Source organism: Castanea sativa, chromosome 9 (assembly GCF_040712315.1).
Source record: "Castanea sativa cultivar Marrone di Chiusa Pesio chromosome 9, ASM4071231v1".
Lineage (NCBI taxonomy): Eukaryota > Viridiplantae > Streptophyta > Magnoliopsida > Fagales > Fagaceae > Castanea > Castanea sativa.
This window is the reverse complement of record NC_134021.1, coordinates 12,587,681-12,605,203: the sequence shown is the minus strand read 5'-3', so window position 1 is coordinate 12,605,203 and position 17,523 is coordinate 12,587,681. Positions and strand designations below refer to the sequence as shown.

Sequence of the window (17,523 nt, the reverse complement as noted above, 5' to 3'; positions counted from 1 at the left end):
TAAGTGTGAGACATGTCCAGGACCAGTTGAATGGTAAAAGCAATAGATGCAGTTGCCTAAGGCTCCAAGTAAAAAAAAAAAAAAAAAAAAGACCCAAATTTTAACCAATAGTATTATTTATAATCAATAAATAAAATAATATTTTTTTTATCAAATGAAAAACAAACAAAAGAGAGAGAGAAAAATGCTACATCCACGATATTTTTCATAACACTTTTACAAAAAATACTAAATAATAGGTTGTTACAGCCTATTATTAATGGCAAAAAAATAATTATAGTGGTATTTTCAAATAGAAAACAAGAAGCAACTTAAAACCTAGAATTTTTTGTGAAAAATATTCTGAATGTTGCACTTTGAAAAAAATAATATAATAATAAGAGTTGAATTAGCAAACTTTTACTAGTTTTCATCTAGGTCTACTATTAACCCCCACTCTTTTACTTACCACAATCAATCTGCCACATCAACAAGTGTGAAAAGTTTTGTTAAATTTTTTGTATCTATAATTTTTTTTTAAAATTTATACGTTGTCCATGTTAATTAGTAGTAATTTTGCATTTAAAACAATATAATCAAATTTTGTCTTAGGCCCTTAAATGCATCAAGCCACCTCTAGACATGTAAGTAAAAAATAACTACCCCACTAACAAATGAAAAACATTTGTTAGTGGGTAGTTATTTTTATACACATGTCTCTTATTTATTGAATTTTGATATAGATAGCGTAGTATAATTTGATACAAAATATTTTTTCCTAAGTAATGTGAAACACATGACAGACGTTAAATAGATATTTCCCTAAAAAAAAGTTAGATATATACAATAAAGAGTAATTCTTAGGTAATTCTTAGTTCTCCCTTCTTTCACATTCATGGTGGGGTCTACTCATTAAATTCATAATGAGATTTTTTTTTTTTTTTTAAGGTCATAATGAGATCCACTATGAATATGAGAGGAAAGAGTATTATCTTCTCAAGAAAATTAGCAATATTAAGTTATACCATAAGTATTAAATGCAATCAATTTAACGTTGATTTGATTCCAATTTTTTTTTTTTTCATTCTTGACATGACTTGGCACCAAAGTATATAAGTCCTTGCTTTCATTGTTTTCTTTCATTTAGGTATATATAAAGATGGTTAAGAATTTATTTATTGGAATCCTTGTAAATCTTTAGCCACTAAGGCGACAATAGAAGGAATACATTCTTGCATCCACACTTTACATGCAAGTTGCGTTTGTGACAAAATTTAGTCATGCATTTAATTTCCCCTTTCTTTCGAATTTTACAGCCCCTAGATTAAGATGCTAAAATGTGTAGATATTAATTTTCAAGAATAAGTTACTGTTTTTGTAATAAATTTGTTTTATTTATTGTCTCCATTAGTCTAATAATCCTAACAGAAAATTTTCATTATATTCTCCGGAAGATCATCTTCTTTATGCCTAAGAATAAACAACGCATAGACAAGATTCTAAACTGTGTTGATATTAATTTTCAAGAATAAGTTACTGTTTTTATAATAAATTTGTTATATTTATTGTCTCCATTAGTCTAGTAATCCTAACAAAAAAATTTCATTATATTCTTTGGAAGATCATCTTCTTTTATGCCTAAGAATAAACAATGCATAGACATAATAGATAATCTTCATTTTCCTATTAAAACTAATAAGAGAAGTTTTTTTTTTTTTTCCAAGCACTTTGTGCATATGGAGATGACAATTAACTACAAGGCCTTCTAATGATTAAAAATAATGATTGATAGAATGACATCTATAATTTAGATATATAATCAATGATTCTATAATCCATATAAAACTAAAATAGATTGATTTTTTTTTATTGATCTTGTAATATTACATTAGCTTTTGAGGTTTTACAATTTTATACATTATTATTTTATATTTTTATAAATTTAATTTAAATTATATATTATGTATAAATACTTCGTTAAAATCTTGGCATATCATATATTTTTTGTATGGTAAAATATATAGTTTCATTGACAAATACAATCTTAATAAATATGTATTAATAATTGGAATAATTATCAAAATTCAAAATTTGAAAATTAAATAAATGTGAAAAAAAATCTTATTATATTTGTGGGGGAGATAGGTCCAGGAGTACATATTTATATACATATTAGGCTAGAGACCCAATCCAAGGACATCAAGCAGTCCGAAGATGGGTAAATATCTTACTAAGGGTCCATGTTGGTATATAGAGAAGTAAAGTCTGATCATGATCATCCGAGAAGGTGGTCCGAGGAGGAATATTTCCTCGGCTCAGCTAAGCAAATGTCGGAATGTATTGTTTGCCATCTAGAGGCAACGTCTCATGAGACTCTGTTGATAAGGATATGCAGCACAAGAGTATAGGACAAAAGAAAACCATGAAATCTAAAGGGAAAACTGCTACCACCACATTAAATGCTTTGCAGCTAACTCTTTGGCCACATTAATGAAGAAGTGATGTCTGAGTAGCATGGTTTAGCCTTATAGCTATTTCCAAAGGTTTCAGGAATGTGTCGATGGGACAAGTATCCATATGAATAAGCTGATCCATACGTAGAGGTTAAAGAGAGAAGGAAAAATAGTATAAAAGGCAAAGGAAGCCCCCAAAATGAGGGGATCAAAGAGGAAGTAGAAAAAACACTGTAGACCAAAGAGCAATATTTGTAATCTCTCTTTAAGTGATATATACAGAAGAATTAGCCTTCTCAGATTGAATCCGAGGAAAATTTTCCTTATATAAAATTGTTTCATCTTTACTTTTTGGTCACCTTGGTCCATTGAAATTGATAGACAAACTCATTAGAGCTTAAATTTCAAACTCACTCTCTACAATTCATTGTATTGGGCTCTTTGGGCCTATTCCCTTCCTATTCTGGGCTTAGGTGCAAATTGCGACCCTACAATATTAATTTTTTTTCATACATTACAAGTGTCACTTAGAAGTAGTTTTATAATGACCAATGGCTTGTTGTATGATTTTTTTCCCAATCTCATGTCTTTTTTTTTTCTTTTTCTTTTTTAAATTCAAGAGGTACAAGTGGCCCTTTGGGGAAGAGGGTATTTGAACTATAAACTTATCCTTTTCAATTCGAGTTTTGAGAGAAGATCTAAAATTGAACTGTCAGTACCGAATTCTGGAGAAATAGACCTACTACCGACCATCGGAATAGTCAGATCATGCGACATTTAACCTAGGTCCGATCAAAATTATTACCTGGAGGGTCGGGCCACCAATTGGGTTGGATAGCCCTACCGGAGACACTATCAATTACTAACTACCACATGATACATTCCATATAAAAGTTGTTTTGTTGTTATGCTGCAATATTACTAATATATTTACCTGCAATAATAGATTGATGGTAGTTATATGAAAAATTATTAGGTATTCATGGAGTATTAAGGGAATGATGGTCGCTTCTCGCAAATTAATAATAAATCTCACCATAAATTTAATTAGGTAAAGTCTATTATTTTTTATTAAAAAAAAGTTAATGAATATAATATGGGTATTAATTTAAAATTTTATTTATTTATAATTGAAACGAAGGTGGAATACTTTTTTTTTTCTTTTGATACAGGAATCCATTATTTTGAGTCATGGGGAAATGCCCGTACTCATGTAATAATGAGTAATTACTCACCAATTATTCATAAAAAAATTTTAAAAAAATAGTTATTTTTTCTGGACAAAAAATAAAAACAAAATCACGGCTGTAATGACAAACCAAGAATGGAAAACACGGAAAAAACGTAGGTGAAAATTAAATCATCCTATAATAAATGTATTTATAGCCAAATAGAAGTCCAACGGCTTATAACTTCATAATAAGAAATCACCAAGAACTTTCTCAATTCATACCAAAAATTACACATTGCTCTTCTCACAAATATCACACACAAAAAAACCGTGTCAATTATTAATTAACTCCTCACGCGGTCCCTTAACTTTGTAGTAATCCTCTCCTTACCAAACTGAAATTCTAACTCTCTGCGGCTTTCACGTCCTCCTATATATACACCACCCACTTCTCACTCTTTCTACATCACAAAAAAAAATCTCTCTCTTCTTTGCTCTCAAACCAAAGCTACAAACTTTCTTTTGTGATTATAAGCCATGGGAAGAAAAGATAGTTCTGGGTGTTGTTGTTGTTGTGAGTGGCTTTGTGGCTGCCTATTCAGTTGCATCTTGAGCTGTCTTTTCCAAATCCTCTGCACAATTCTTGTCATCGTTGCTCTTGCCGCCTTCATATTCTGGCTAATCCTTCGTCCCAACGAGGTCAAGTTTCATGTCACCGATGCCTCATTGACCCAGTTCAATTTCACCACCAACAACACCCTCCACTACAACTTGGCTCTCAACGTTTCGATCAGGAACCCCAACAAGAGAATCGGTTTCTACTACGACACCATCGAGGCCAACGCTTATTACCAAGGCAAGCGTTTCGATACCGAAACCTTGACACCCTTTTACCAGGGACACAAAAACACCACCGTTGTCAACACGGTTTTTCAAGGACAGCAACTGGTTTTGTTGGGCACAGACGAGGTTTCCCAGTTCGATTCGGAGAAAACTGATGGGGTTTTTGGTATTAGCCTGAAGCTGAATCTTCGGATCAGACCGAAGTTGGGTTGGATCAAAGTTTGGACCTTTAAACCCAAAATCCAGTGTGGCTTAAACGTTCCTCTCAAATCTAATGGGACATCATCAACTGCGTTTGAGACAACCAAGTGCAGCTACGATCTCTGAACAATGTTGTTGCAGATCTTCTTTGGTTTGCTATGGTTTATTCCTAATATTCTTTAATTTGTTTTTTGTTTCAGCATTATTAGGCTAAATGTCCTGGTTTTAGAGGACTTGTTCTATGTTTTTATTTTTGGTAAATATATATTAATTAGTGGTTCATTTTAGTTTTTTCTGGCCTCTAATGATGATCCTCATATCGATTGGTATTATGTGGATTGTTAGTTTTTGGGTTTTTTCTTTTTGGGTGTAATTATTTTGATTTTGAAGGAATCAGAGAAAAGTTTGGGTTAGGCAATCAGAGTGATACACGTGTACTAGTTGTTGTATTCGTGCGATTAAAGTGAAAGGATATGACCGTTGGGCATTGGCCCACTTGCATCGTGCTCTGCACTGCACATCAGCACATGGCTACATTCGCGTGAGTGTGCCTCAAAGCCCTCAAAGTTAAAAAACACTTGAAGAAATTAACGTGGGAGTTAAGATGGGTCCCTTAACAAACGACAAGGTTTTATGCAATTATGTTGTAAGAATTTTTATGCAACCGACACTATTGTCAGTTAAAAAACCATCTACACTTATTATTTAAGAAATATAAATTAGGAAGTATATATACCTTATTTAGAGTGTCATACTTGGGTTTGTATCTATGTTCATGACATATAAATTTTTTGTTATTGTGTCACACTCGTGTTTGTATATGTGCTCGTTTCATTTGCTTCCTGAAGTATGCAAATGATTTTTTTAAGGATTTTGTTAATGTGTGTTTTAAGGGTACACAATAATTTATTATTTTTAGATAAATTTTTTCGAAAATTAAAAAAATTTTGACAGTTTTTTCAATTTTTCGAAAAAAAAATTTCAAAAATAGATTGGTCAACGTGTGCCCTTAGGGCACAAATTAACCGAACCCTTTTTTTAATAAACAGATGACAATTAAGATTTGTGTGATTCTTGTGAAGAGATGAGGTTCCCACTTTATATCACTTTCGAATTTATCTTTTATCTTAGATTCGAAATCCTTTTGGAAACACACTAATGGCATGAAGTGCTTCTGGATGAAGTCACTTTTGTTGTGGAAAAACAGAAAGACATTCTAAGCTATTGGACAAGCGAAATAAAATCTTGATTTCGTCGCAAAGAGAATGGATCAAATTAAAGTGACATTATTAATTAATTATACAATGAAACAACTCGTCTTTATTCTAAAAATTGCCAATTTGTATATATTCAAATTAAAATTCATTATTCTGTTAACTTGACCGGCCCAGGCAATGGGTCGAATTCATATTTTAATAAGTCATGTTTGGGTCAAAATGGCCCAATTATAATGGGTCCATTTTTCTTGAACCCAGTTAACCTTTTTCTTTTATTATTATTATTATTAGAAAAATGCTAATGAATGCCCTTATGACATTAGTTAATAATCTATTTAAAGAAATTTTTTATGAGAAAAGAAAATAAAACAATTAATGTTTTGACAGTTTTTTTCATTTCTCATAAAAATGGTGTCAAAACTTTCATAAATTGGATTATTAACCAATGCCTTAAGGGTATTTGTTAGTATGACCCTTATTATTATTATAGAAGAATCCAATTAACCCTTCATGGTCTAAAGGTTCACCCAATAGGCCACCATGACGCACATGGTTTTTTTTTTTTCACTCTTAATATATGTTCTATCAGTTAATGATTGTTTTTAATATATTGTAAATCATATCTTATATGATAACATTTTTTATATGTTTTTACCATGGAATAGATGTAATCAATTTGATAATGAACTCTTTCTCTAAAACAAAAACAAAAAAAATTGATAATGAACTTGTAACAAATATGAGAGAGAGAGAGAGAGAGAGAGAGAGAGAGAGAGAGAGAGAGAGAGAGAGAGAGAGAGAGAGAGAGAGAGAGAGAGAGAGAGAGAGAGAGAGAGAGAGAGAGAGAGAGAGTCATTTTCTGTTTATTGAATAATTCGTTAATGCATCCTTATTTACTTTTCATCACTTTAATATTCACTTATACTAGTATTATGCTTGCATGATGCACGGCTTAATAAAAAAAATCATATGTAAATTAAATAGCTTGATAAAAAATTATATATGAATTAAAAAATATATTTTGATGTTAAATATAGATTATAAAAAATGAAAAATTATTTTAATTAGAATTGAATGTAAAAAGAGGGGGTTTATTTATGAAATACTCTACTAATATATTTTTTAAGAGAGTTTCAAATTATGCCACCCGCTCTTAATAATAACTCTTTATCATCAAACCAAGATACTAATCAGTTTTTGGTGTAAGCGGGGATTGTACAGGGCAAGACCCTAGGCCCAATGGGCTTTGGGCCCTGGCCTTATAATACGGTCTACAACCCTGACCCCGTTAGACCCGTGGTCTTAATCCGAACACTCTTTCAGGCCCAACATAAGCCCAAATATCCAAAATGGGTCCCTCTCTTCCTGAACATCAATAAAGGCTTACGCTGATCAGTTGTGCGTTGATCGGGAAACGCACATGCCTCGAACATCTTATGTCCTCGGCTGCCCGGTATTGCCTTGGGGAATATCGCTACCGATTAGTCTTTTGGAGACTAGAACCAATTCCAATGCAACTACCACAGTTCACAATAGAGCATCTTCTTACAAAAAACGATGATACCAAACCTCACCCACACAAGTGAGGTCTGGAATCAATCACGACCCCTCCACCCATCTGAGACTATAAATAGGAGAACAAAAGGAGAGATGGGGGTTGGCAAGTGGAGAGAGAAAATAGAGAGGAAAAAGAGCGACAGTATCAGCGGGGAAGAGAGCAACCAAAAGGGAGGGGACAATTCACCAAAACTAGGGGGTACTATTGAGTTTCGTGGCAAATAACCACCCATAGTAGAAAACTCTTAAGCCCACCATATAAATAAGTTGTGAGCCCAAATACTGGTCCATCTTGGTTAAAGCCCATTTGGGTACGCATAAGTCCTATAAACAATAGAAGACGCTATATATATGTATACACGTACCAAAACATACACTTGTAGAAAATAACATTTATAGATTCACCTAAAGGCTCTATTTATTATTTTTTCCTAATAAAATTATGTTTGTGGAAGTAGTGTTATATATTTGTGGTAGTAGTGTTACTTCATTACCTCTAAAAAAATTTCATATCCACGATTAAGCTTTTGTATTTATTTAAAAAATTAATAAAACAATAGAGAAAAAGTTGATAAGAATAGTTTTTTTTTTTTTTTTGAGAAAGTTGATAAGAATAATTAGGTTGTGTTGTTTCTATCTTAAAAAAATTACTGTAATTTTTTAATTGATAGAATTTAACTTAAGCTCAAACTTATGCCTTCCCTCCCATATTGTACATTTAATTTTTTTTTTTAAATTAATGTAGTTTTTTTAGGGGTTTTTTTTTTTAAAATGCAGTTTAGGTCATTTAGGGTCCGTTTGGATAGAACTTATTGCTGAAAATTGAAAATTGAAAACTGAAAACACTGTAGCAAAATAATTTTTAAATGTGTGAATAGTACCGTAGGACCCATTTTTAATGAAAAAGTTGCTGAAAAGTGAAATTTGTGGGTCCATGAATAGTGCACGGATGCACTGTTCATGGGGGAATTGGTCAACAACTGCGGCTGAAAAAAAAAAATTGAAAACGCCCAAACGCAAAACGCAGCCAAGATAAGTTGGATCCAAATAGTCACTTAGGATAGTTACAAAGTTATCCTATAAAAAATGAACTATATATATATACACATGAAAAGAGAAGAAAAAAATTTTGATATCTAGAATTTAGATTTCAATCAAATTAAGGTTTTTATCAACTTAGAAATTATAGGAAAAGAAAAATTATACATTTTTTTTCAAAATCTAAAAAAAATTATGCAATTTGGTGAAGCCACTTAGTGTGATCACGGTTTCTGAGCTCAACTTTTATTATATAGTATATAATATACAAATTTATGTTGACGATATTTTGCTCACAATGATAAAAAATCTCCATGATAAATTTGCATTAAAAGATTTAGGCGAATTAGACGCACTACAATATTTTTCGGTATTCATATAAGGGAAAAGTTAACGGATATCCTAAGGACATTGGTTTATGAGTTATTTTTAGAAACATAATTAAAGTCAAAGTTGAGAGAAAATCTAATTAAATTCTAAATTGAATTCTAATTGTTGTCTAATTTTACATCACGTGTCCTATCTAAATTTAAAAAAAAAAATTGTTCTAGGTGAATTAATTTTGTGCAAAAGACAAAGAGTCTAATATAGATAAACCATAAAAAACCCAATAATAATAAAAAGAGTAAACCCGTGTATATCCAAAAAAAAAACTAAAATAAAAAATTAAAGAGAGAGAGAGAGAGAGAGATGGGGAGAGAGTAAAATTCATCTATGACTATATATATATATATATATATATATATATATATATATATATATATATATATATATATATATAAATATATAATGAAAGTCAAAGTTAAGAGAAAATCCAATTGGATTGCAATTGTTGTCTAATTTTAGGCCATGTATCCTATCTTTTTTTCTTTTCTTTTTAATTTTTGTTCTAGTGAGTTAATGTTGTGCAAAATCCGAAGAGTCTAAAATAAATAAACTATCAAAAACCCAATAAAAAAAATAGAAAAAAAAAAAGGTAAACTCATGTGTATATAAAAAAAAAATAAAAAATTGAGAGAGAGAGAGAGAGAGAGAGAGAGAGAGTAAAACTTATATCTATGACTTAAAAAATGTGTAACTCTTACACCAAGTATAATTTGAACTCATATATATATATATATATATATATATGTGTGTAAGTGCACAATTGCACCTGGACCCAAGAACAGTTATGGGCTCAGGCCCAATGAGCCTTAAACAATGAAAATTTGTAGAGAGTGGGCTTGAAACCCAGGTTAGAAGTGAGTGAAGATTAAATGACAAACTAAAGATTGCCAGTATTAGGAAACAGCAAAGAGTAATGTAAATAGGTCTCCTCGGACGTAAGCCGAGAGCTGTTCTTATATTATCTCTCTCTCTTTGTCTTTTTTTCTTTTTAGGTTACAAAAAGTTCCGTCCTCATTTCTGTTCTAAGTCTTTCTTTAAATACTCTTCTTCTTAATACTTTATACACGTGTTGCCCTCAACTCCTCCCTTAGTATAGATATTTCTTTTCTTAGTGCCTTTGAACAGTAACTAGAAGTTTCCCTTCCACTGTTTAAGTGTCACCTCCCCATTAATGCGGCCAGGGTGGTAGGTGCAGGGTCTTTAATGTGGAGGTAGCAGCCTTTGTCTTTGACATTTCTTCAACACTGGTGCTTCTGGGGCATTCAAGGGTTCACCCCTTTTAACCATTGGTCTTGACCGTGTCATTCCCTAACCTGTACCATGAAGTCCCGGGTTCTCTGGTGTCAGTCCGAGGGTAAGTTCACCCTCGGCTGGGTCCTCGGACCCTCGGCGCATGGGCCGACCCATAGTATTAACAATTTCCAAACCCAGGGTCAGGTCGGCCCTCCTTAACACGGCCCAAAAGGCCCATGTTCCCATCAGGATCTTTTTACCCCCCACAATATGTAATTGTAATTATTTTTAATTATACTATGCATATGGATATGGGTTATATTCTAGTTATATATTGAAAGACAAAATTGAGTAAAAATTCAATTAGATTCTAAATTAGATTATAATTGCTGTCTAATTTTGATTCATATGTCCTATCTAAGTTTTTTTTTTTAATTTTGTTTTAAATGAGTTAATGCTATGTAAAAAATGAAAAGTCTAATATAAATAGACCACCAAAAACCCAATAAACTAAAAAAAAAAAAAAAAAGTAAACTCGTGTGTGTCTAAAAAAAAAACTATAAGAAAAGAGATTAAATCTCACGTATATATCTATTACTTAAAATTATGTAACTCTTACCCTAAATATAATTTAAACCCATTTATTTGAAGTTATAATTATTTTTAATTGCCACGCGGCTATATACTATTTCTTTCTTAAAGGAAGACTTAAACAATGCCAGTAAATAATCAAGCCCTTGAGTCCTTGACAGCTTCCACTAAAATTACTTGACTTCTCGTGTGTTGAGGCATTGATTGAGGGAAAGACCAGCGTTTTCTATATATATATATATATATATATATATATATATATATATATATATATATATATATATTTTTTTTTTTTTTTTTTTTACAAAGTGAATTTAGGGAGGGCCAATTCCTTAGAAATACTCCATATAAGGACTAAGGAATTAGTTCAACTAACGAAGAGAGGTCCTGAATACTAGATCACAGAAGTGGGAAAATCTGACCGCTAGGGCGCACCAACCCTTGAACCTTTGCTGCTAATAAAAAAGTGAGCAAACGATCACCTAGTCCACCTAGCCAACAGAAGTGGAAAAAATCTAAGGCTTCTTTTGTGTCGGTCTTTTAATGCTGCTGTTAAACTAAAATTTTCCTCCTTGTATTACAAAAGTTAGAGAGGAGGTTCCATCCGAGTTCACATCAAAGAAAAGATAAAATAGTTGTTGAACCATTATTAGAGTGATCAATTGTGATTTGTAGAAAAATAGTGAGAGCATGAAAGTGTGAGATGTGTTTACCGCTCACAATCAATTACGTACTTTAAAAATTATTTTATAAATTACGAAAAGATTTGAGCACTTATTACATGATTATTTTCGAGAGAAGAAATAGGCTAAAATATAAAACCTATCTACTAAGTTTTATCCGAATTTATTTCAGTTATTTAACTTTTAAAAAAAAATTTATTATTTCAATCTCATGAATGTTAGTTGTGTTCACCACTCACAGTTAATTAAATATTTGTCCGTTAAATACCACATAAGCTTGACGTGCACGTTTAGTCCATCCAATAAAATGATATTACATCTTTTTTATTATGATGTGTCATTTTTAATTATTTTGATTTTTAGGCTACAAAAATGATGTGACATCATTTTATTGAACAAACTAAATATGCGTGACAAGTTTATACGATGCTTAATGAAAAATATGGATTGAGGGGCTGTTGCCTATTGATGCAAACAAAATAGAACTTTAGGAAGTAAAATCAAAATTCTAAAACTTTAGGACGTAAAATCCAAAAACACCCAAACTTTAGAGGTATATCCGTATATAGTTTTCAATTAAACATTTATTCAGTCAAGGTATCCCGATCAACTTCTATTAAGTATTGCGGCTAATTGTTCAAATTTTTTATTTTTTCTTTCAAATTTTATAAAAAAAAAAAACCCAAGTAATGATTGAAAAATACTTTTTATAGTGGATTTGTGAAACTTAGAGACCAAGTTTTGTATTTTAGGCAAATTAATAATATCATCATATGTAGGAAAACATTGCGCGTATAAAAGCTATAATTTGCGGTGAAGTAACCCTTTTAGACTTTTGTTGATTGGAGTAGGACATAATGCCTAAAGTCAATGGCTTTGGAAAGTTCCAAGTTCACACACCATCTACACACAAACACGCGCATAAGATAGAGCATCCAGCAAAGCAACCGCGTTAACATAACACCTTCCTCAGCCCGCACACACCGTGGCTTACCAATTCAACAAATTACCAAGTCCCTTTCACATCTCTACAAACTCCTATATATAAATTCAAACCCCCCCTTATTTCTAGATCGATTACATTGGTATCTATCCACTTCTAGCTTTCTGTTTTTTCCTTTATAAGTCACACTAATCTCAGCTTAATATCCATGGCAGAAAAACAGGGTTTGAACGGTGCCTACTATGGCCCTTCAGTCCCACCGCCACGCAAAGCCTACCACCGCCCTGGCCGTGGCAGTGGCGGCGGTTGTGGCTGCTGCGGCTGCCTATTTGGCTGCCTTTGCAATTGCATTTTCAGCCTCATTTTCAAACTCGTTTTCACTGTCATCATCCTTGTGGGCATTGCCGCCCTCATCTTCTGGTTCCTTGTTCGCCCCAACAACCTTAAATTCTATGCCACTGGTGCTTCATTGACACAATTCAATCTCACCACCGACAACATGCTTCAATACAACCTTGATCTCAATCTCACCGTTAGAAACCCCAACAAGAGGATTGGTATATATTACGATACCTTCCAAGTCAACGGTTATTACGGAGGCCAGAGATTTGATACACAGAATTTGACACCGTTTTACCAAGGACACAAGAATACGACTGAGTTGAGCACTGTGATTGATGGACAACAATTGCTGGTGGGGGCTAGTGAGCTTTCTAACTATAATTCTGAGAAGAGTAATGGGTACTATAACATTGATGTGCAGCTCAATCTTAAGCTTAGAGTTAAGGTGGGTTGGATCAAGGTTGGGCACTTCAAACCCAAGATCAATTGTGACTTATCAGTTCCTTCGAGTGCAGGAGGTACCTTTCAGACTACCAGGTGCAAATTGAAGCTCTGATGATCATCACAGCAGGGATTGTTCATCTATGAACTTTGATTGGGTCTTTTGATTTTTGGTTTCTATTGTATTATCATATACTTTTTATTTTTGGGGGAGGGTAGCATGTATTTTTTTTTTTTTTTTATTCCCGATGACATTATATTTTGTTTTTATCATTGAGTTTTATTTGTCACATTCGTTGGTATATAAATAAAATATTGCATTTGGTGCTTTTTTCTACTCTATGATGCTTTTGTTGAATAAAACTAGCGTATTTTTCAAGTAGCAGGTGAACAAATCAATTCTTTAGAAGATTCTAAATTGATCAAATGAATACACCTTTACACCTGCTCAACGTGTCAGGAAACAATTGCTTGTAAATTTAGCCAATGAAAAGCCTTATGAATTAAGAAATTCGGCTGCACTTCCAGTTTTAAAGAACGGAATCATTTTTTTTTTTTTTGAAAGGTAAGTAAACGGAATCAATTATTGTTGCTGTTGCTGTTGCTGTTGCTGTTGGGTCAAGAAGCCCAGTTCATGTTTGTAAGACCTTTAAAGTGATGGCCCCCGAATTTTATGAAACCTGCCCAAAACTGTTCTCTATATGCATATCTCTCGAGGGTTATTATAACTTCACAGCCAGTTCCGGCTTTTGGCCTATATATTGAATTATGGAGTGTTAGAATTTGTTTTAGAGATAGTTTCAACCTATAATTAGGTTATACTAATACCAAAATAAAATGAGTAATATCTCTGGAGGACCTTAAATTGGGTTATTCACTTATTCCACCATATAAAACTATGCCGTCATAATCTAAAGAATTGTTGGTAATGGTGGAGGTGCTTACTACTAGAGTAAGATCCATAAAACCCACAACCTAAAAATCTTTGGACTAAATCCAAGAGCATCGGAGAAATAAAATCCTTCTTTCTACCTTTCTCCCATGCTCTTGGATTTACTCGAAGGAATTTATTTTTCATTATTTACACAAATGAGATGTTATGCACTTTTTGCAACCCACTCCCATGTAATGAATGTCACGTTAAATTTTTTTTTTTTTTTTTTTTTTGGGTGAGGTCACATTAGAGTTAATATCATTTAATAGCGCGAATTTGACTGGCCTGGGTTTACCTACTAACGGGCAACCCAATTGGCTCAATTCTAATAATGACTTGAATAGGCTATTTATATATAACTAGTTTGTAACTCCATGTATATGCATAGATACATTTAATATATACAACTAGATGCATAATATGATTCATATATATAATTTAAATACTATTGATAGTCATTTTTATATTTTGTTAACTCTTTAAAAAATTTTGTAAGGATATTATTAGGTATAAAATATAAATTGTCCATTTTTTTATACAAGATAGAATTTCTACCCTAGCCTAATCTAAGTGTATATGTGTGTGAAGCTCTCTCCTAGAGACTTAAACCCAGCCCTTGCCCCCCACACTCCATTTTTTTTTTAATTATTGTGAAACAATTTTTTTTACAATTCATTTGTTGTAGACTCTTTGATTTTTGTACTTAATTAATAACTCACTTGGATAAATATTTACGTTGTTGTCTCATATTTGATTCTAAAATTAAGAAATAAAACTCTTTAAGAATAAATAATTTAGAACACATGGCGCAAGATTGGAACTCTAATTTGGAATTCTGATTTGAGCTTTACTCAGTTTCACTTATTATTATATACTAGCATGTAAATTCATGCAAACGCATGGATGCATATAAAATTAAACAAAATTTTTATTATAAAAATATAAATAATTAGTCAAATTAATTTTTTTTTAAAGCTTGTAACACATGCATTCATGCATACATATAGATATATTTAAAATTAAATACAATTTTTATCATAAAATATAGATAATTAATCAAAATATTTTTTAAAGTAAACGTAATTAGTTACATATTAAAATTCTTACCTAAATTTAATACTACTTGTAAGGACCAAAAATCACATAAAAGACTTAACAACAACAACAACAACAGCGTTTTATGACTAAAGGTTCTAAAACAACGAATTTGTAGAGAGGGTAGCAACAACAAAGTTTTTGACGTCCTGTCTCCCCCATTCCTGTGTCTCTCCTCTCTTATTTATACCCTTTGCCCTTACTATCTTAGCCCTACACCTCTAATCTACTCAACCCCCTTTACTGATACTTGTCCATTCCCTTGTAGTCGGTAATGAAGAGAAGCTTTAGCTCTGTGCTTTGTATTGTTCAGGTCATTTCTACATTAATGCAACGGATAAAACTGGTACTCCATACTCAATGCAGCCAGAATGGTTGGTGCAGAACATTTAATGCAACGTTCATAGTTATCCAACCCCCACCCAGATATTTGCAATGTACCCCATACATCATCAATCTATCTTTCGTCCTTTGCCAAGCCATCCCACTTCATCCTCGGGACCTTGACTTTTATCCTTCTCTACTCCTTATGCCTTCTAGTATGTCTTCGGGTCTTTAGATCTTTGGGTCCTCGAGTCCTCAGATCTTCGGGTCCTCACAACAGCCCCTTAACAGTCGGGCTATTAACCACGAATTAATAGCCAATTTTTAACTTCTCGGATACACTTCTTATGTGCATTTTGCTTTCACACGTACGGACGTCTTTTCGTTGCCCATGACATGCTTCTGACGCCTCGTAGTCCACGATGGAGCATTTATGGTGTCAGACGGTTCCTTACCTACGCACGTTCTACGGCTGGATTAGCATCGTACGGTTCAAATGGCGATCTTAATTATGAGCAGGAAAGTTACCACCCTTCTTTTTTTCTTTTCTTTTTTACCCCTATAAAAGCAAACCTTGAGGCTGGCTGAGGTTCATTTTGGCGTTTTGAAGGATTAAAGGAAAAAGGACCTCCCGAGGAGCAGTTTTAAGCATTCTTCAGAGGTGTGTCAGCTCCCCTATTGCTTCTTTTTTATTGTTTATTTTTCTTTTTCTATCGTAAGGTTTAATGGGTAGATACACTAAACTAGTAAAAACAAATGAGGCGAAGGCCGCTTTAAAGGCCCAATATAGGATTCCTGACGATGTAGATATTCAATATTGTGAGGAAGAAGATTGTCTAATTGTACCCCAGCCACCCGAGTCAGTTTTAATTCCCATGATCGCTTTTATCAAAGGCAGAATGGAAATCCCCATGGGCAGGGTGACCCAGGATTTTCTTATAAACTATAGACTTACCCCAGCCCAATGTTCTTAGGATCCTAGGATGTGTAGATACCCTAAATCGTAAAATGGGAACCAACTTAACTTGGCATGATGTAAACTGGGTGTACAATTGCCAAAAAGGGGAAAAAATCAAATACTACATGAAGTGTAGGGTCCCAGCCGTTAGGTTGATCTCCTGCTTGCCTAACTCAAGCAAAGGCATGGACGAGGATTACCTCATCATCTCGGGAAATTGGCATGACGGCTTACACTGCCCTACCCAAGATGGGGTGCCAAGTAGGGTTCCCGAGAACTGATATAATACTTAGGAATAACAGTCTTCTTTTATAATCTAACATTGATTAATTCTTCCTAACGGTTTTTATTCCTCACTGCAGACGACTACCACACCACTCCAAACAAAGCCGCTGTGAACCGTTAAGATCTTAACAGAATTCTCCAGTCAGAAATATTCTTGCACAAAGACGGTCAACTCCGGGCAGCCCACGTCATCCTCGGCTACACCCCTTCCACCAAACGCTTTCAAAGTCCAAAGAACGTAATTCGAGCCAGGGATCTTCGTTTAGCTCGTATTGACGTTGCGGTGCCTGGCTTCTTACTACCTGCACCTCCTCCAGCAGGAACACAAGACGCACAACTTCCTGCCCCTCTCGCAGCTAGACTACTTTACCCCCAAGAGCAATCCACTGATCTAGCGGTCGAGGAAAAAACTTCAACTCCCGAGCCGAGTCACCCCGAGGTGACGGATAAAGACTTTGAAGTTTTTTACCGTGAAGACACCCCTCGCAATTCACATCCTTCAACAAGCAACATGGGCTTCCAAGAGAAAGAACCTGATCTTCTGGCCTTGCTACAAGCACATGCTGGCAGCTCTTCCTCTGCTGTGGCCGTACCCCCTGGTCCAATCACCCCAGCTGTGACACGTACCCCTCCCTCCAAGGTCGTGGACAAGAAAAGAAAAAGGGGTCAAAGTAGCAAAAATGTTATAGAGATCGAAAAAGGAGAGAACCCCGACCTCCCTTCTAAAGATACTAGGGCAGGGAAAACCCTCTCCAAGAAGCCCGCTCATACTCGATCTTCTAAGGACACCAGTAGCGATCCAACAAGGAAAGCATCGGTTTGGCGCCCCAACTTTACCCTAAGTTCAG

General features: G+C 33.7%; 2 protein-coding genes across 2 annotated transcripts; both read left to right on the top strand.

The window, feature by feature from the left end:
• Positions 1-4,012: 4,012 nt before the first annotated feature.
• Positions 4,013-4,934, top strand: LOC142609535 (NDR1/HIN1-like protein 10). The gene has a single exon (XM_075781136.1). The coding sequence runs from the start codon at positions 4,141-4,143 to the stop codon at positions 4,771-4,773; it is 633 nt and encodes a 210-aa protein (XP_075637251.1). The 5' UTR covers positions 4,013-4,140; the 3' UTR covers positions 4,774-4,934.
• A 7,488-nt stretch (positions 4,935-12,422) lies between these two features.
• Positions 12,423-13,416, top strand: LOC142611199 (NDR1/HIN1-like protein 3). The gene has a single exon (XM_075783243.1). It carries the CDS (start codon positions 12,505-12,507, stop codon positions 13,192-13,194), a length of 690 nt encoding a protein of 229 aa, XP_075639358.1. The 5' UTR covers positions 12,423-12,504; the 3' UTR covers positions 13,195-13,416.
• Positions 13,417-17,523: the final 4,107 nt, after the last annotated feature.

Bases quoted from the DNA above. Each gene is read 5' to 3' on its own strand.
- LOC142609535 (XM_075781136.1), top strand. From the start codon at position 4,141: ATGGGAAGAAAAGATAGTTCTGGGTGTTGTTGTTGTTGTGAGTGGCTT.
- LOC142611199 (XM_075783243.1), top strand. From the start codon at position 12,505: ATGGCAGAAAAACAGGGTTTGAACGGTGCCTACTATGGCCCTTCAGTC.